The sequence below is a fragment of the Sander vitreus genome, chromosome 11 (genome assembly GCF_031162955.1).
Source record: "Sander vitreus isolate 19-12246 chromosome 11, sanVit1, whole genome shotgun sequence".
Taxonomy (NCBI): Eukaryota; Metazoa; Chordata; class Actinopteri; order Perciformes; family Percidae; genus Sander; species Sander vitreus.
The window spans coordinates 16,674,981-16,695,524 of NC_135865.1; the positions used below are offsets into that span (position 1 = coordinate 16,674,981).

General features: G+C 41.0%; 1 protein-coding gene across 2 annotated transcripts in view; it reads right to left on the minus strand.

Moving 5' to 3' along the window:
• Window positions 1-20,544, minus strand: part of LOC144525278 (dedicator of cytokinesis protein 9) — an 83,655-nt gene that overhangs the window by 11,708 nt on the left and 51,403 nt on the right. For both annotated transcript variants that reach the window (XM_078261953.1, XM_078261954.1), the window contains exons 6-35: window positions 19,918-20,013; window positions 19,251-19,385; window positions 14,757-14,931; window positions 13,698-13,750; window positions 12,933-13,007; window positions 12,685-12,825; window positions 11,754-11,954; window positions 11,138-11,260; window positions 10,701-10,783; window positions 9,828-9,950; window positions 9,516-9,595; window positions 9,200-9,387; window positions 8,980-9,045; window positions 8,792-8,884; window positions 8,586-8,709; window positions 8,348-8,466; window positions 7,975-8,061; window positions 7,750-7,839; window positions 6,495-6,610; window positions 5,957-6,026; window positions 5,745-5,870; window positions 5,573-5,644; window positions 4,893-5,039; window positions 4,702-4,785; window positions 4,443-4,554; window positions 3,062-3,240; window positions 2,839-2,955; window positions 1,979-2,090; window positions 1,761-1,894; window positions 55-169 (exon numbers count right to left, since the gene is read on the minus strand). In XM_078261953.1, coding sequence (XP_078118079.1) covers window positions 55-169; window positions 1,761-1,894; window positions 1,979-2,090; window positions 2,839-2,955; window positions 3,062-3,240; window positions 4,443-4,554; window positions 4,702-4,785; window positions 4,893-5,039; window positions 5,573-5,644; window positions 5,745-5,870; window positions 5,957-6,026; window positions 6,495-6,610; window positions 7,750-7,839; window positions 7,975-8,061; window positions 8,348-8,466; window positions 8,586-8,709; window positions 8,792-8,884; window positions 8,980-9,045; window positions 9,200-9,387; window positions 9,516-9,595; window positions 9,828-9,950; window positions 10,701-10,783; window positions 11,138-11,260; window positions 11,754-11,954; window positions 12,685-12,825; window positions 12,933-13,007; window positions 13,698-13,750; window positions 14,757-14,931; window positions 19,251-19,385; window positions 19,918-20,013 — 3,436 coding nt within the window. The remainder of the gene's footprint in view (window positions 1-54; window positions 170-1,760; window positions 1,895-1,978; window positions 2,091-2,838; window positions 2,956-3,061; window positions 3,241-4,442; window positions 4,555-4,701; window positions 4,786-4,892; window positions 5,040-5,572; window positions 5,645-5,744; window positions 5,871-5,956; window positions 6,027-6,494; window positions 6,611-7,749; window positions 7,840-7,974; window positions 8,062-8,347; window positions 8,467-8,585; window positions 8,710-8,791; window positions 8,885-8,979; window positions 9,046-9,199; window positions 9,388-9,515; window positions 9,596-9,827; window positions 9,951-10,700; window positions 10,784-11,137; window positions 11,261-11,753; window positions 11,955-12,684; window positions 12,826-12,932; window positions 13,008-13,697; window positions 13,751-14,756; window positions 14,932-19,250; window positions 19,386-19,917; window positions 20,014-20,544) is intronic.

A 20,544-nucleotide genomic window follows, 5' to 3' on the forward strand; every position in this document is an offset into this window, starting at 1 on the left:
GCAGCAACACAGAAAGATGGTGAGTGCAGATATTCAGATGGAGTGAGATGTTACCCTCAGACATGCTTTTGAGCACGTGTAAGAAGCACATGAGGAGGCTCTTGATCTCTGCCTGGTCCAGTTTATCACATCGCAGCAGGGTACTGCCCATTGTCGAAGCAGCCTGGTTCTGAGGGACAAAGAATCCGGTCAGGCAGAAGACAGACAAATATTTTATCCTGTCTAGCTCCCTTTGCTGCCTCAAGATAAACCACAAGTACTGTCTACAGAAACTATTGTTTATTTTTTGTAATTCCAAAAGACAAAGAGCATAACCATAGCAATTTTAAAATACAAAGATTTTTTTTGTAAAGTTTACATCTGGTTTTGTGGCCATAGTTCGAAGTCTAGAAAACAGAGTTTTGATGTATTTCTGTATTGTATAAAAAAAAATAAAAAAAAATAAAATATATATATATATATATATATATATATATATATATATATACACACACACAGTATATTACACAGGGACTTTTAGAGAGGTTATGACATTCAGTTTTAATCTGGGATTACAGTGGTCAAACTACACTAGTGGAGTCATTCACTCAGATGTTGCAGGGCTCTATGAATTGTGGAAAACTGCCGGTGAAAAACAAACATCATTTCTCCCTACTGAGGCAGAGAGCAGGGAGAAAACAGAACCAAAGCAGTGGAGCAACAGCTCTACCACAGCGAGGGGTTGGCAATGTACCAACAGCACGTTCCTTTGCCAGCAGTTAGTCTAGACCATGGAACTGGCTGGGGATGACTCAATGGAAAGCATGAGGCCATGGGCTTTGTCTTCTTGTTTTTGAGAGTGAATCACTTCAAGGCTAAAGTTAGTTTTCCTAAAAGGGTGGACAAGCACTTTGAAGCTGTGGTGCAGTTATTTTCATGCACTTTTTAAGATTTTGAGCAGTAATTGCAAATGATCTATGAAGGTCCTCATTTTCCCCTTATGCTATTACATACATTTTGATCAAATCTACTACAAATCACAAATAAAAACAGTTTTAACACAAGATGAAACACAACAACACAGACTGTGAAAATCGTTTGTGTTTAATGGATTCGTCAGATTTAGCTTCGGGCTGTCTATCAATGAAAGCAAAAATGACACAGCACACGTGAGAGGAATTCAAAAGTATCCCTTGAGCGTGCATGCTTATCAAGATCTGGAAAAAGAGCAGAGGCAAAACCCTGTGAGGCCCTGTAGCACAGCAGCTCTGCTTCATAGCACCACAGAATTATCTGGCAAAGAAAGGGCTTAGAGTTTAGGACACAAGGGCACTCTCACACACACACACACTCTGACATTCCCAGATGGGACACTCCTACGAGGGAGGATGACTGTGTGAAGTACTTGAAGTGAAATGATGGGCTGAGGGGCGCTCTCTGTCACACAGGGGACAGAGAGCAGGGAGAAGTCCATGGTGACACGCTTGGAGCGCACCGAGAGCATGGACTCCTCAGTCTCCGTAAAGAAACGCAGGACATTGACAGAGTGTCTCCGTACAAACTTCTCCGTCTGCCATGGCCCGCCGTACAGGTAAGGTGGGGGAGGTAATGGTACAAGTTAACAAGGGGTGACTTTCTGAGGTACTTTTGTCACAACAAGGGGACGTCTGATATGCCTAAGGCACACTGAAATGCATGTCACAGGAAGCCTACATTTGTTTTCTAATAAATGTTGTATGAAATGACTTTACAGACATCTTGCAGCACTTTCTGAAATGTACCTTGTCAAGAGAGTTGGCCTTGTCATTGATCTTCTCAGGCAGGCTGTTGCCAGAATCAGTGCTGATGAGTGAGCCGCGAGATTCTGCGTGGCGCACAGAGTTAATGTTGGGGGTTGACGACGCGTGAGGTGAAGCTGTCAAAAAAAGGGAGCCGTTTCATATTAATATAAAACCAAAATGTTATATTTTAATTTTATATAATTTATCTGTCCACTCACAGGTGCCAGAGATGACTCCAAAAACATCTTTGTGCAAGCTGGTGTCCAGAAAGGTGCTGGACCTGGGAGGTGTTATCAAAGTGTTGGTAAGAAGTGAATCTTCTCTTCCATTCTGAGGAAAAACAGTGCAACAGTTTAATGGGCACAAACTCGCATGCTATACAGGGCTGTATGTAGTTTTGAAAAGTTACTAAATGTGTGTGAGGTGCAAACATGAGGGGTCCTAGGTCCTAAACAGTGTCAGGTGTAATGTTTTAAAGAGTTCAGCAATTCAGTATGAAATGGTAACAGAGAAGAAATTCATTCTTGTAATAAAGAATCCAAACCACAGTTTAAGTCCTGGCTGGAAGAAAATGAATAAAATTAGATATGATGTAGCTGTAAAAAAAGCAACACACACACACATATACATATATATATGTGTGTGTGTATCATACATATATATATACATACACATATATATATATATATATATATATATGTATATATATATATGTATATATATATATATATATATATATATATATATACACACACACACACATATATATATACTGTATATGTCCATGTTTTGTCTACTTAAGTGAACAGCCTGGTACCACTTCAAGAGACTTGAGTGTTTAATACTGTTTATTATTTGTTTCTTGAAAAGAACTGAATATACTGTATTATACACTAAATGCATATGTTTACGGCCTTCTCTTTGTGTATTTTATTAGTTTTTTAATTGTGGGTACAGGTATAGATGCCAGGAGGTAGGGCTGTGTTATATTGTGATGTTTTTCATCATTTATAACTTGAATGAATGCTATGTATGGTTAAAGTATTTGTTTTTAAAAGCCACTAGGTGGCTCCCTTACATTGTTGGAGTGGTTGATGGTGAATGGGGATACTTCCTTCACATTCAGTCTGTTGACATTCTCTTGCAGCAGACCAAACAAGGGAAAGTACAGGGTGGCCAACCTGGCCTGCTGGCTCTAAAAAACAAATAAATCATCTCAACAGAATGTCTTAAAATCACAAATGTCAGATACTGAAGTAAAGTGGAAATGCAAGAGACTGAGGTAAGAAGGCACTGCTTACTTTGGAGCTGTAACGGTCATCAAATGTGTGCTTTATCATCAGATTCTTCAGCACATGGATGGCTATCTGACGAATCTCCCTGAACTCCTGCAGACCTACACTGACCTCCCTGAGCAGCAGCCCGACCAGGAAGTGGTTCTTGCAGAAGTCATCTGTCAGCGAGTAATCCATCTGGAGGTCTGAGGGGAGGAAGAAGAGGATGAAGAGATTATGATTCGTTGATGGAAAGGAGAGTGAAGGATGTGAAAGGAAATGAAGTCACAAAGCATGAAAGTACATTTCTAATTTAATATCAATCTGACATAATTAAATTAATAAGAAAACAGGAAAGCTTGGACAGAATACAGATTGTTGACACCAGTAAAACCTGACAAATGATTTCTTGTTGATTTTCATCTAACAATCAATGTGAAGCAAACATTTTTTACAGAAAAGCTTGGATTTTGTGTTTGACAGATTCAGGCTTTTTTGACAGAGCTGCTGCTCCACAACAGTGATTGTTTTAGAAAAAGACAAACCGGATTAAAGCTTATGATTTAACAGCGGCAGCTGTACACAGATAGTTTCCAACATTATCTAAGACAAGTTAAGCAACCCCAAATCACACAAAGATTCCCCAAAATGACAAGAACACATTGTTTTGTCTTCTTCAGTGTCTTAAAACTTGCATTTCAAGCATGCAAGCATTAAAAAGATCTGATTCTTTAGGAATGACAGTAAATGAAGTGTCTTTTGGAATCAGTCTCATCACTAGTCATAAACTCCAAACCACTTCAAGCCAGACAAAAACTACCTGCAGACATAATCACCCACATCTGCACAAAGAGCCAATCTTGGCTTCTATACACACATACAACCACAAATTATAAACTGTATAATCTCTCTGTACAAGGTCTTGAAAAGAATAGATAAATCAAGCCACATCAACCAGGACACAGCAAAACTGGAAGATAACTGATTGAGTTCAGATTTATGAGCGAATCATTTGACCCATTCTGATCATGGTTGAATGATTAGATCAAAGTCTGCTCTTTTTGGAAATGACATGCAAGCAGCACCCCCTTGCACCTACCTATATCGGATGACTCCATCACATCATTTGGAGATAATAAAGCTAATTGTAGAACACAAAAAAACAAAGTATGTTCTGTAGAATCAAAGACTTCTACAACAACAGAAAACCTGTTTAATTGGTATTTCATTAAACTTTCATAATGATTATATATGTATGAGTTGTACAATAAGTAGAACTATTTTATTTGTGTTGGCCTTTGCCAGTAAAGCCGTTTGGTTTGATATTCTACTTAAACACAGGCAACATAAGCACACTGGAATTTAAGCAAGCCACCATCAGGCTTGGCACATTTGATGATCTCCTCACCTTGAAATCTCAGTATCCTTCCTTTTCCAAATGGCATGGGCAGGTTTAAGGGGACATAGTGCTCGTGGCTGCACACAACACGCAGGAACTCAAACCTGAACTCGAACAGCGTCTGCATTTAGAAACGACAGAAACCAGTGAGGCAGCTTTAATACAACACTCAAACACAACCTCGATCAAGGCGCAGACAAGACATGTTTACAGACAAGCTGTCGTACAATTTGTCTGTATAAATGCTGTTACTGTTTGTATTGTTTACCTTTGGGTCTCCAGGCATAAAACAGTTGATATAGTTGTTGATCTGCTTGAACATAAAGCCTCTGTCCATCAGGTTGAAACAGCGCTACAAAAGGATGGGAAAAAGCAAATAACAAATGAATAAGTATAGGTACACTTAAAACACACAGTCTTCTCGAAACCATGCCAGATACAGTAACCGGGGCTCCTAACCTTGATGAAGACTGCAAGACTGTGGTTGGCGTTCCTGGCGGCATCTAGGTTATCTTTGTATTTCTGAGTGATGTGTGGCATCATCATGTTGACCAGAGTCTCCACAGTGTGATGGAAGGATGCGGAGAAGCGCTGATTCCTGGACAGCTGTAGGACACAGCACGGATGTTCATACAGATGTTATTGTACAGCATATTACACCCCAGTTTAAAAGATAAGTATGGTGGTGTCCTATTTTTCTTATTCCTCTGTGCCAAAGAGCTGCATTGTTGTCAATTACACGCTGTTGCACATCTTCCTTCATTACATATTGTTGGTTTTGGTCTTTTCACTGGATTTGTTGACAGTAACAAAAATATAGAATATCCCCAGCCTACTGTAACTGTAACCTCACAGTTGCCAGACTAGGGTGACCTACTCTTGTGAAGCTTACTTGCTTCCACTGTGGCCTCCATATTATGCTAGTAGAAGTTAAACACAGGGATGTGGTTCCTTATGCGGTACGAACAAATGCAGCCAATTAAAGTGCACAGCAGTGTGGGACAGACTGTGGATACATAATACTTTGGCTGTGGTGCTGCGGCTGTCCACAAGACTTGGCATGTTTTAAACCACAGTGACGAATCTAAGTTGTAAAGCAGACACCACTGAGTCAAACACACATGTTGTGGCAGACTTACCTTCACTTTACAGCTCTCAATCAAGTACTGAGCCATGGACTTGACTAAGGCTTCAAAGAAATACCAGGAGTACTGCAAGGCGGACAAACATCAATCAGAGAACAATAAAGAAATTCATGTCAGTTATAATCATACACTGTGTAATCCTTTAAAAGGAGTACAAATATGTTACCTTGAGGAGTTTGTTACACGTGAGAAAGTCAGTGGAAGGCTTCAAGATAGCAGTCATAGCTTTAGCCAACTCCTCGTGCACTGATCGGTTGGTTGATGATGTGTGTGGCTCAGTCTTGAACACAAACTGTATCAGACACATGCAGAGAGAACTATGAGTACTAACACTAAAATATAGATAGTGAGTTGTGGTATGCGTCAGGTGAATTTTACCTTCACATATGATCTCAGGTAGTGCTCCAATCCCTCCTCGTGGCACTGGGCAACAATGTGAATAATGACTCTAAAAGGAAACAATAGAAAAGGAAAGCATGTGTGAGGAAAGGAGCTGAGACAGCAGGAGGCCTTATTTGGGCTTTACTCACAATTTTTTATTATTTCATTTTAAATTATTACCACAAAGTTCATGCACACCAGAAAGTCTTATTGACAGGTGTCTCGGATCAAAAACTCAAAAAACATTCTGCACACTATCAGTCACTTGTACTCAATAACCATCAGGCAAAATATGTAAATCATCATTTTGGTGTTTTCACAGTCAAGCATTTCAAAGAAAGTTGTAATTTATGGAAACCATCACTGGAAATCTGCTTATTACACATCAAAATGAGCTTTTTACAGTTCTCTTCTATACATCAATGCTGAAATTCTGGTAGTTTTAATTCTATGTCAATTTGTTTATCACAATTTACATGAAATTACTTGAACTTTAAGCTGTTGTTTAGTCAAGGATCGTCTCAGGAAAACTTGCCTGGTGACGTTGACTGCCACGTCCTCTTGGGTGGCACTGGTAAGCACCCTGAACAGCTGATTCAGGGTTGTGGGCAGGAACTTTATCATCACATGGCTCTCCATGGCATGGAGACTCTGAGGATAACACATCACAGAGATATGTTCATGTAGAGTTTGACAGCATTGCTGCATGTATAATAAGGAGAAGAAATGTGGAAAACAGTGACATTATCTTCTCTCACCGCTCAAACAAAGAGCACAGAAGGCAAATAAATAACAAGAACAACAACAGAAGGACATGCTTCAGTTGCCTGGAACATGGCAGAGTGTAGGCACTGGTGCATCATTGCAGTGTACAGGAAACTAGCTCAAGCCCTGCAAGTCATTTGGCGAGCTGCCAGTCAACATGGCTGACCTGCTGTTTGACCCTCTGGCTATTGTTCGTGTTAACTGCTGTGTTTACATTAGAACCCAAGAGATGCATTGGATCATGTATTGTTCTACATGTCAATGTCTGCCAGGGGAACAGTGACATGAGATTCCCATAAACTGGAATAAGTCAGTGCGTGATGGAAAAAGTGATAACTGAGCTACCAGTACCATAAAAAAGTGGGAAAAGAATCAAGTCAGCTAGGGATAGATATTTGACAGATTTACTGTTGTCGGCCTAATCTTTGCAGGTAAGGTACAGTTAAATTCTATTTAAACTGCAATAGGAAAAGCGCAGCACAAACTGTCCAGAAGAATGCGCTGTTGACGAGCTACGGCACAGAGTAGAACATTAATCTCCATGTGATTCAGCTCCAACCCAGTGTGAGTGTCTGCGGTTTTACGGTGAGGATGAGCTACGGTTAGCAGAGAAGTTAAAGTGTGAAAACATGTTGGACCTTTTCCTTTAGGTATCCAAGAAAAGTATCAAATGTCATTCTGTTCTGACTTAATTCCCAATCATCAGCATGTGCACTCAGTTACACAGTATATGCCAACACTGGAATGTACATGTACTGCATGTCAACATTGTGGATTATTGTGGTTTAAATCTGACTCAGTGTAGCATTAAGTCTCTTTTAAAGTTCTCTTAAGCATGTAAACACATTACTAGCCAATACATTTACCACCATTCAAGACAGCAACGACACCTTTAATAAAGACATAAGGGCTACACATTTAGTTGTTAAAAAGTTACATTTTAACAAATTATTTGAACTGTTAATAGGCATGTATTTAAGTCAGTATTTGTATTGAATCCCTAGTTTTTATACTCATTGTTTTACCTTTAGGTATTTGACCAGTTCTCCTCCTGACACCTGGGTTGCAGGTGCAGTGCTCTGACAGTGATGAAAGAAATTGTGCAAATGTTGATCCTATGAGAGACACAAAGAACGTCAGATTACAGAGGTTTATTCTACAGCAAAAATCCAGATTTGACAAAAAAAAGAGGGTTGCAGATGAATCAGCAGTATTATAACACTCAAAGTTGGTTAAAAACAAAAACTAACCTGAGTGTAGACAGTGGACACAAGGTGAGTGGAAACCTTAAATAAAGGCTTGCCTCCATCCACCCATTTGACTTCAGGGCATGAATGCTGTAATTCAAAGAACAAATAGCAATCCTTTGCTCAATAATTCAATAATTATTCTGCATTAACTTCATTCCATTATCTCCACAGATATGCCATTTTGTTGCAGACTTTAATATCCCACTGATAGTCACATTTTTCATATTGTGGTTTGTAGCTTTTGGCTTGGCATCTCCAAAACATCTACAAACTTAATAGTCTGCACAAAAATCTGATTTGAACTAAAGGAAGAATAAAAAAGAAAGGGCTGTACTTGAACCCTGAGTAGTAACAACCCTAAGATGCACTCTACCTTACTGGCACCCTCCTGACAGTTAAGGTATCCAGCAGGCAGGTTGGCGGCCACAGGGACTTGACTCTCATTCATGGTCACCCGGCCGTCTTTCAGCAGGGGGAGCCAGGCGTATCCCACTGAGAGCAGAGACAGAGGCAAAGATAGTCAGCTAAGAGCCTGATGCTTAAAGCCAGAAACAATATAAAATATACAAAATACAGATATTTTAGATGATATGACTGTGAATCAGTGTTACCTTGAGTCTCAACCAGGTCTCTCTTTTTGGTGCTGGCCTTGCTGTTGCTGTCACAGCTGACGTGGTAGAAGGTGAAGAGCAGATGATGTTTCTCGTGGAGCTGGGTTGGCAGCTCAATCTTAAACTAAGGAATTAGAGCACAAATTAACATTCAGTCATTGATTGTATTGATTTACCTTTCTGACATTTGTTGCATTGTGTCTTACCTCGTCGTAGAATTCAGGGGTTTGCTGGTGATGTAATACTGCAGCAAAGGCATTTTTGGTAAGCAAGGGTCCTCCAGGTCTGCCATAGATGCACTGTGGAATTATAACAATAGTTAGTTGGCTCCTGTGATGGAAGGGGGCTGTCCTTTGGGGATTTAGAAGCCCTTCCAGGATAGATTTGAGTTTACCTTCAGTGAAACAGCCTCTTCCTCATCTGAGTCCTTGAACTCAATGCAGACAGCTATGTTTCTAGCCTGAGGACACAAACAACCAGCACAATTGACCAAGTTAGCCACACTGTGAGAGAAAAGTGCTGAAGCTTCAGACCACAAGGACTTTAGTAAGAGAACGTCAATAAACCTTCAAAGTAACACTACACAATAAAAGTTTGCGAATAAAAAAAAATACCTTTGCGAATGACTTCTGGCTGTCGTACTTCAAGTGCTTCGGATAGACATAGAGGTGATTGTTGTAGATAGTGAAAGGCTGAGAACATTTGGCTATGTACGGCACAAACTCCTCCACTTCAAAGAAGACGTTGGTCTTGTCGCTGACATCAAACTGCTTCACAGGAATGTAGGATGAGGTAACACAATCTATATACAGATGCAAAAGCGAGGGGAGACCAAATAAACAGCCTGCAGACAATGTGACTGATGTGCTCTGAGCAGGAACAGCTTTAATCTCTCATGTTGGCTGCACAGAGTGAATTTAGAGGCCTTACTTGTTAAGTCGGGAGCTACATTGTCTATGGTAACATCAAGGTTTCCTAGGATCACAGGCAGCTTGGCCATCTTCTCTGGCCTGAAGAAATGAAAATAAACTCCTGTTAAGCCTTTGCTATAATCTACAAACGGTATACACAGACACACACCGTATTCACAGATGTGAGCAAACATCTTATTTTCAAAACTGAACAGCATTTTCCAAAGAACAACCTATAGGAACATATTTTACATATTTGCCTTTCCAGAACATCTGCAAGACTACTCAGACAACTTATAACACACAGGACTCAGAGAAGCGTGTTACTAACTTTCTGAAATCGGCCAGCAGTTTGAGCATATCCTCATTGGATAGCTTGTTGCTGTCCTGTCTGAACAGTGCTGAGAAACGAGCACTTTTGTCGAGCGTCCCTGAAGCATCTTTGAACAAAGACCTGCAAGAAGGAAAACCTAAAATGTTTAAATGAGCAAGAGCACTATGATGATAATGTTAAGATTTACAGTCTAGGGCTGCAACAGACAATTATTCACATAATTGATTAATCTGTTTATCTGTTTTTTTTTTCTTCTCGATTATCCGATTAATTGTTTTGTTTGTCATTAATGCCATGAACTACTAAAAAAACATCCATCACAATTCCCCATAGCCCAAGGAGACATCTCAAAAAAGATTTTTAAGTTCTGTTGATATAAAACAGAAACAGCAGCAAATCTTCACATTTAAGAAGCTAGAACCACCAGCATTTTTGCTTGATAAACACAGATTCATTGATTATCAAAATGGTTAACAATTGAGATAATGTTATTTAAAGGATTATAAAGTAAAGTTGAATAAGTTTAAGTTCCTAACTGTAGAATATATTATTTTCCTGTTGGTTCCTTTTGTGCTTGTATGCACAAAATGATGGATGTGGACTAGTGAATTGTAATGCAGGAACATAGAAAAATGTAAAAGCAGTTCATAATAGAATGAGAATTATTATTTTTAAAGAGCAAAAAAAAAAAATCTCTAAATCACTATTGTGTCCTTCCTGAAAGACTGTAACACATACTGTCTGTATGGGCTGTGGTGCTGGACTGGTGTAAAGTACACAGAACTTCTTGCTGAAAACTGAAGGGGAAAACCTGATTATGTACAGACAGAACTACAGTTAAAATCTTAATGATTAAACGAGATAAAGTACCTTGCTGCCCAGGCAAAAGGCATCCTGTACTGTCCTAACCGGCAACATGCCAGCTTGGCATTTTTCAGGACCTTCTGTGCCACCTAGTGGAAAACAGAAACACTGTGATTTGAGCTTCATCACTTTAGACATACGAGTTGGTCTCAGCACTGCAGCGTTGTAACATATTCAGCATGCTGCCATACACACACAAAAACACATTTTTCTGTGTGCCTGTATCACATTACTACCCACCACGGTCCCTTCAGGGTGCACAACCACATTTGTACTGCCAAAGTCAATGCTTGTGTTGAGCGTCGGTGCAACTGGTCAGCACTTAAAAACAAGGATGATTATCTGTGTATAATGTGGAATACTTCGGTGGAATCTGCTGAGTCTGGGGGAACATGTTGCCTCGTGTGGAGAATGGTGATGGAACTTCGTGGGTGGGTACGTACCTTTGTGGAGTCTGAACTCTTCATGTACGGCTCGGCACAGTGGTTGATTCCCCCCTGGAGCACCTTCTCTATGCGAGCCACCAGGAAGATATCTGGGTGGGGGCATGTTACCGAGAACACTCCCTGTGGGGACCATGAAAATGTTAGAACTTCCTCAATGCTGAATATTTATTTGACATCTGAATTGATAGATTTTAATATAAAACAGAAGACACATTTAGGTAAGGGAGTTGTTGAGCAATTTTTTAGCCATGCTAGCGGCATGCTAGAGATGTCCGTCTGTCAGTTAGTCCATCACTTTGGTCCAGACTGAAATATCTCAATAATTACTATTGGGTGAATGATTGCCATGGAATTATGTACATTCATGAGGAGAGGATTAATCCTAATGACTTTGGTAATGTCCTGACTTTTCCTCTAGCGCCATCATCAGGTCAAAACTTTAATTTGTCTAACTGTTTTATGTGCAAATACCTGCAAATATAATGACATCCCCATCAGCCTCATCTGTACTTGGGGGGTTTAGTACTAATTAGCAAATGTTACACGCTACACTGAGATGGTGAACATGGTAAACATAGCAGCTAAACATCATGTTGTCATTGTCATGACTTACCAGTCTTGGATACTGCATGGCTGCCTCTGGCACCCCATGGACCAACTGCTGACCCTCCCCTCCCCCGTTCAGATACTGACTGGTGTTACTGGGCACCATGCCCCTTACGGACGGGTGGTTTAAGTCCACGTGGAAGTCAGAGGAGATCTTCCTGCTATTCTGGATATCGAACAGTGACAGGGTGACATAAAATGGCTCCACCTGGAAAATGAGAGTAACAATTCTGTATTAGACAGATGATGCTGATGATGGTTTTAACCAGTCTGCATGATCTTGACAACACACAGCTAACGTGCTAACAGCTAAGCTTTCATGCCGGGATAAAGTATAAGTCCACTCTGACAGCAAATGTAATACATCACTTCACCATATTACTTGCAACGTTTCACTTAGCCAACCTAAATAATTAATAACACCACAGACAATGTGCACAGCATTATCTAGTTCCACTTTTGCACAAAATAAGGACACTAAACAATATATACCACTATTTAAATAAAATCATCTCATGTAAATACACTCATCTTACAGTTCTTATGCAGTATCTAAGGAGGTAGCCGGTTCAACCTCGCCTCAAAGTATCTGCTCTGCGTGCGTGTGTGTGTGTGTGTGTGTGTGTGTGTGTGTGTGTGTGTGTGTGTGTGTGTGTGTGTGTGTGTCATGTAAGTGTATCTGTGGAGACATGTTGACTCTTTAATAGACAGTTTCTGTTGAGAGGGGCAGCTGGACATCAGGCTCCATTATACAGATTGCTCGCCATTACTAAGTCTGTAGCCTGGTTGCTATGCCAACAGGAGTCCTTCAGTGGCTCAAATAATGAGGGGAGTCCATCCGGCTGCTCTAACAAACAATCTCATCCGTCTTTAGTCAGCCAGATAATGATATTTCTGTTATTTAGGGCCTATTGTGGCCAGAAAAAGATCAGCCTTACGTTTGTGGTTGGTCCCTCCTCGTTCTCAGCCACACAGCTTTGCAGGTTGAATGCGAGGTCATTGCAGTACACCAGAACACGCTTACCAAACTTCTCTTCAAACTGCTTCACATCTGGCTCTATTCCTGAGAAATCAAGTTTCTGAAGACAGCACAATGGAAAGCATTACATTTCATTAGGGAGTGTTCAGTTGGATCTCATTACCACATGGGAATAAGTGAACTAAAGTGTGCTTTACATTTAATTACCTGTGTGTCAGGGTCCAGGGTGAACAGCTTCAATCTGGTCTCGTTCCTCATCCTAGACTCTATATCTCTTGCACTCTGAGGACAAGAAAGGCATTTCCTAATTCGATTTAAACCACAAACTGTCTGAAACTTCAGAAGCATCATTTAAGAGATTTCCACTCAGTTGGTTTTATCATTAGAACATTTTTGTCATCTGGAAATGAGGCTTCATATTTTACAGGCTGATCATGCTGAGCAGAGAGTCAGGTGGTACCAACATATACTACAGTGCAGCACACTGTAACCTGTCAAGCTGTTTCCTAGTTAACTGTTACCACCAGATTCCATGCACATATGGCTTTACTATTGCGTGCCACTCAGCACTGTTACAGCATGAAGAACTGAAAAAAACTACTTTGGCAGCCTGTAAGTGTGTCATCTGTCAGTAAATCATTTAAAAAAAAACAGATGTTACTACCCTCAAAAATCTTGATGCAGGTGTCATAATGTCAAAGCAAGCGTCAGCTTTTTCCACTACTGGATATCTTGTATATCTTGAATATTGTTGGAAGCATGTTTAAAGGCCTGACGTTTAATTTGCAGAAACGACTGAGAAATTAGGTGTGTAATAAGCAACTCTTAAATCTAAATCCAAGCCACATGTTTGTGGCAAAAAAGGCCCTCTTCCTTACAATTTCAAGAAAGGAGGAACAGAGATTTAATGCTGCAACTCTAGGTGATGATGTACTGAAAGTGTGAGCACCTAGCTGAGAAGGTAGGACCTACCTGAAAGCTATCCATGCTGCCAGAGGAACTGTCTGACTTTCCAAGATCATCATCTACAGGGACAAACAAGAAATCATTGGATGCAGGCCAAAAATTGGAGAGCATAACCAAAACCTCCTTGTGTTGTAAAACCTCCTTAATCGCTTACTGACATGTAAAAGTTCAGTAAACAGTAATTCAACTGTACATAAATCAGTAAGATTGAGCTGGAAATACTGCAGGTCTCAATGGTACATTTATGAAAGTTCAGAGATCTCCTCAATAACAATTGTTTTTCACTCTCATGCACAACATGGTTAATAAAAGCTGGGGAGATTGGGAAGATTAGTGGAGTGTTATTTGTAAAGGCATTCAGCTTCTTTCCTCCACTGCTAAGCCTCCTATGAGATAGGAGGTGAGTATTAAAAGCCTGGGTGGTCTGATATCACATCATTACACTACACGGCCAGGAAGAAGTAGGGGAGAAGTGAGCCCTGAATAGTGAGTGGATGTTGGTGTGAATGAGCCTCAGGTTCATACAGTATTCCAGAGTAAATAAACGGATAATGAGTGGACTTACTGGATCTTCAAGTATAGTTAATTATTATTTTGGATATAATAACTGAGGGAATGTTTCATCCTAGGAGCTTAGTGTACAACATTTCACCATTGTAGCTTCTATAACAATTGGATTAATTAAGGTTTATCAAATGTTTAGGGCTTATCGATTATCCTGTTGACTATATTCTCCATTAATCATGTTGTCCGGACACTTTAAGAAGTAAAACACTTATATTAGTCACATAATCTGGCTAGTGTGACCACACAAAAGCTGCTTTTGTCTGACATATTTTAGTCTGCAAAAACGGTTTCTTAATTAAACCACAAACGTTTTTACAAGACGATGAAAAACAAATTATTTCTCATCATGAACTTTGATAATATTTTGACTAACACAAAATAATATTTCATTTCATATTTATGTTCCTTCGGGCACTGGAAAAATACACACACACACACACACACACACACACACACACACACACACACACACACACACACGCACACACACACACACACCATCATGAATGTCTCCGTTCCTCTTCTCCTGCATGGCGATCTCAAAGCTGCTGTGCAAGATCTTGTTGAGCGTGTTGATCCAGTCCTCCATCTCTCCTTCACTGTCTGAAGCCAGCAGGTAGGTACTCTTATCTTGCATCTTCAGTTCGAAAGCAAACCGCCGAACCTTGTTGTTCTGCATCCACAACAATCAGATAAGAGCAGGAAAGAAGAGAAAAGGGGAGAGAAAACAACATTTAAATTAAGTAAATGAGTCAAACTTAGAAGATAAAAAACTATTCAAGTACAAAACAAAGACTTTTTTTTTTTATCAAAAAGGAGGAGGTTTGGTTCACAATTAGAATTCAAATACCCAACTCAGGCCATGGCAGGCTTTTATCTCACCATCCAAAGCTAACATCTCACAACTGCCAGCTTACCAGATTCTTACACGTAGTTTATAATCTATATCACAGCTTGCTTTACTTTAATTTGACCACTTCCTTGTATTATGCTGTCGGAGCCTGCCACAATAAAGTCAATATTCAATAACAATATAATTGACTAAAAATGACACTATTTAGCTCCAAAGATCTACAAAATGTGAGTCACTGTTTTGGAAAGAGATGAGAGGCTAAAAGCAGATTTAATTTAACAGCCATAGAAAGCAAATTTAGGTTAGGGAGGAACAGATTTTTTCCATCTGCGTAACAAAGCCTGCAGCTCTGCCAGGACCACAGCAGAGACTTTTCTAAAGTCAGATGGAGCTGCTGAGTGAAGTCAACAGAAAACGAGCCAGATCTGCAGTGCTTAACTATGACCTCAATGATGTCACTGTCCTATTTGGGCTTTTCTCTTTTACAGCCCATTCAGAACCTATAAATGCTGATTCAGCTGCAGTTGTCCATGACACAGCGTTTTAATAAAGTATTCAAGCAGCATTTCTTGAGGTGAATATGGAAGTCATCTTATTCTTGTCAGCGGTTAGTGGATTGTTATGCTGTGGTTATCACTGTAGCCTGCCTGCAACGTTCAAACAGCAGAGTGGGAGTGATAGGGAGGGAGACTGGCTGAGTAAACATGGAGAGGGGAAATAAAACTGGAGTCTTGATAAACAGACTTAATCATCTGACAGGTAGGAGGACTGGTCTCAGTTGCTGCACACATCCTCCAAGAAATGAGTGGACAAATCAGTCAAAATAGTTTTCTCGATATTATTAGTATGTGTACTCTTATGACAGTAAAGTAGCAGAAAAGAAAAGCAAAAATAAAACCTCAAACCACAATTATCAGTAGATGTTTCTAAGCCCTTTTGTTCCTTGTTAACCCATAGGGACCGCTGTTCACCTCATTATGTGGCAAATGCTTTGTGTGTTTGAGCATATGTTGGCGTCTTAACAAAGCGCAGGAGCAGCTTGAGGCTCAGAGTGACGTCACTCCACATACCATTACAGCTGCAGAGTTAAACATCTGCAGGTCTACTCACAGAGCAGTTTCTGCTGGTTGATTTTAAGTCAGATGATCTTTATGATTTTTGTGTGTGTGTGTTATACAAGGGGCTGTGCAGTGCTGCTGAATTGCTGCACCACTAACAGAATGGGTGTGGAGTGGTTGTCTTGGTTGACACGCCTCTTCAACATTGCGTGGAAGTCTGGGACAGTGCCTAAGGAGTGGCAGACCGGGGTGGTGGTTCCCCTTTTTAAAAAGGGGGACCAGAGGGTGTGTGCCAATTACAGGGGTATCACACTTCTCAGCCTCCCCGGTAAAGTCTACTCCAAGGTGCTGGAAAGGAGGGTTCGGTCGATAGTCGAATCTCAGGAGTACGGGAGTATCTGCGGGAGTACGGGGTGAGGGGGTCCCTTCTCAGGGCCATCCAATCTCTGTACGACCAAAGCGAGAGCTGTGTCCGGGTTCTCGGCAGTAAGTCAGACTCGTTGCAGGTGAGAGTTGGCCTCCGCCAGGGCTGCGCTTTGTCACCAATCCTGTTTGTAGTATTTATGGACAGGATATCGAGGCGTAGTTGGGGTGGAGAGGGGTTGCAGTTCGGTGGGCTGGGGATCTCGTCGCTGCTTTTTGCAGATGATGTGGTCCTGATGGCATCATCGGGCTGTGACCTTCAGCACTCACTGGATCGGTTCGCAGCCGAGTGTGAAGCGGCTGGGATGAGGATCAGCACCTCTAAATCGGAGGCCATGGTTCTCAGCAGGAAACCGATGGAGTGCCTTCTCCAGGTAGGGAATGAGTCCTTACCCCAAGTGAAGGAGTTCAAGTACCTTGGGGTCTTGTTCGCGAGTGAGGGGACAATGGAGCGGGAGATTGGTCGGAGAATCGGCACAGCAGGTGCGGTATTACATTCAATTTATCGCACCGTTAGATGAAAAGAGAGCTGAGCCAGAAGGCAAAGCTCTCAATCTACCGGTCAGTTTTTGTTCCTACCCTCACCTATGGTCATGAAGGCTGGGTCATGACCGAAAGAACAAGATCCAGGGTACAAGCGGCCGAAATGGGTTTCCTCAGGAGGGTAGCTGGCGTCTCCCTTAGAGATAGGGTGAGAAGCTCAGTTATCCGTGAGGAGCTCGGAGTAGAGCCGCTGCTCCTTTGCGTCGAAAGGAGCCAGTTGAGGTGGTTCGGGCATCTGGTAAGGATGCCCCCTGGGCGCCTCCCTAGGGAGGTGTTCCAGGCACGTCCAGCTGGGAGGAGGCCTCGGGGGAGACCCAGGACTAGGTGGAGGGATTATATCTCTAACCTGGCCTGGGAACGCCTCGGGATCCCCCAGTCGGAGCTGGTTAATGTGGCCCGGGAAAGGGAAGTTTGGGGTCCCCTGCTGGAGCTGCTACCCCCGCGACCCGACCCCGGATAAGCGGATGATGATGGATGGATGGACTAACAGAATGGTTTACTGATTAAAGTACAGGCTCTATATCATAATCAGCATATAACCAACTGAATCACAACATATTTTGAGAGCATCTCCTTAATGTATATGCGATCAGACTTTTTTTTTATACTTTATTAATCAGGGTGAAATTACAATTTTTTTCACTCTGTTGTTATTATACACATTACACACACCTATACACCTATACATGCACTAATGGAAAGATGTCAGAGTGAGGGGGCGCAGAGCCGTTGGGGGTTCGGTGCCTTGCTCAAGAGCACCTTGGCAGTGCCTGAGAGGTGAACTGGCACCTCTCTCACCTCTCTACTAGTCCACCACCATACTTTGGTCCATATGGGGACTTGAACCAGAAACCCTCCAGTTCCCAACCCAACTCCCTACAGACTGAGCTAGTGCCATCCCAATTGTTGTAGCCTCGGCTGGTTAGCATTCCCCTGTCCTTTGGTCAACCGGTCCTCGCAGCATCCATCCAGATTTTGTATGTATTATACATCCATACGTTTTCTGAACGTCTACACAATTGGTCTGTAGAATACTATTAATGAGGTACATACATGTATGAACCCCTTTGTGGACAAAAATGTTCCTCTATTAGTGCCCATTACATTTAATTACTAAGAAAATTCAAATTAAATGTTGAAAAACTAATGACAAATGTTTTTTGTTTTTTTTATTTCTCTTTGTATGTGTTTTTAATAATTACATTTTTAGTTTTGATTAGTGTATCCACCTTGTTTTGTTTTAATAATGGATTTACAATATAAATTGGACAATGCAATCCTCTCATGTTTCTCGCCAGACTGGACTGAACCAGGAGGTCTTACTTCCCTTCTGCCAACACTGAGGAATGTAACATAGTAAAGGTCTGTAGTTGAAAACTTGGTGGTGGCGAGTTTTGGGGGCACTCAGGGGCATGGCACGGACACCATAAGCTGCACTGATAAAACCTCGAAAAAAGCATTCAAACACCATGTGTGACCCTTTCCTCCTTCAAAATTTGGGCTGATAACTCTCCCCCACCACACGATAGGAATCAGACAGTCCTGGAAAAACACTCAACCAATTTCAGATTGATGCCAGCTGGGTGCCTCATCAGTAAGGTCAGTTTCTTTCCATCTATTGAGATGATAGACAGATGATAATGCACCTAGTGGGTCTTGGCCTACACTCAGATGCATGCACGTGGCATTGATTGTGAGGCCGATGGAAAGTGCACGGAAGTGAGACCTCAGCATTCACCTTGTTTTACCAGCTGAGAGTCAGCAGTAAAGCATAACCTTGGGGAGGAGAGAGCTCAGGTTTCAGGGAAATGAACAAGAGAGGGTCTCACAGATAGTTTTCAGCAGCAGACCATCATGGTTAGAGAAAATTTGCTATAGCTTTTTTATATAATTTGTTGTAGCTTACGTTTTATTCTGCATGTTGAAAAATATGTTTGTAAAGAAAAGAATTGTGAAGAGGAAGTTGCAATGTCCGTTTTCTCAGTTATTTCCAGTAATTTCCATGAGGGACCAGGCCATGGGATATCCCGTTTGGCAAAGCAGGTCATCCAGTGTCATCGCAGTTTAACAATCACTGCCTTCGTGCCAAAGATAAAGCTAATTTTTAGAGCATACCTGAACCACACCCATACAGGAGTCCAAGAAGATGGTTCCTTTGGGCTCTTTGGAAATCTTCTCATCCTTGTAGAAGTTCAAAATATAAGAGCTGTCCCCGAGCTGGGTTAGATGGAAATACCTCCTCTTGAATGACTGAAAGAAAAAGAAGAAATAGCATTCAAGTTTCAAAAACTGGAAAACAAAATGCAATGTTTTGGTCATAACTATTTAAAGTCCTCTATACACCGTTTGCATGATACAATATAAAAAACATTAGACTGAAGACAGAAATCTACACTTGTAATTTTTTTACTTTTTCATCTTTGCTACGTACACAACATAAATACAATACAATACATCATTTGTAAAGTAATGGGGCTGCAACCAAAGCTTATTTTTATTATAGATGTATCTGTCAATTATTAATCAATTAAGAGTCTTGTCTATAAAATGTCACAATGTTGTGAAATATGCCCACCACAAGTTACGACAGCCAAAAGGTCTTCAACTTGCCAAAAGCCAATCCTGACTCATTTTAGATACTGGAACCATCAAATGTTTTAGCATTTGTGCTTGAAAAGTGACTCATTTAACTTTTCAAAACATTTGCCATTTCTGTCGAACAAACAATCAATTAATTGACAAATGGTTTGAGTTCTGAATGTGGCCAACACCACTGTCTCACCCTCATGGTGACACTGATAGCACTGTTCATGTTGCCTTTATAGAGCCAGCCATGTTTGGAAAACCCCCCTTTCTGGGATCCCAGGGAGGCCGTATCCTGCAGGAAACAATGACACAAGATCAGACAATCATCGCATCATATCATATCATATCCACAAATGTACTGACGGAGTAAAATTCACATTTTACAGCTTTAATGTCTGAGCATATGTTGCCGTTTTAACAAAGCGCAGGAGCAGCTAGATGTTCAGTATGACATCACTCCACATGCCATTACAGCTGCAGAGTTAAACATCTGCAGTTCCACTCACAGAGCAGTTTCTGCTGGTTGAGTTTAAGTCAGATGATCAACAGAGCAGAAAACTCATCAACTGAATGTGATATAAAACCTTATAAAAGCATCAAACAAAGGGATATCAGCCACTGACAGAAAAGGAAATCTAAAATATGTCTGTTACCTTATTGTGTAACTGTTAAATGGGCTTGTTGTAAATATATATTATCTAAATCATATCCACAAATGTAACAAGGGAGTGAAATTCACTTTTTTTGTTGTTGAAATACTGGGGCATGGAGAGAATTACTCCATACATGCTGTTAACACACCCTGCCGAAGCCTTGCCTAACT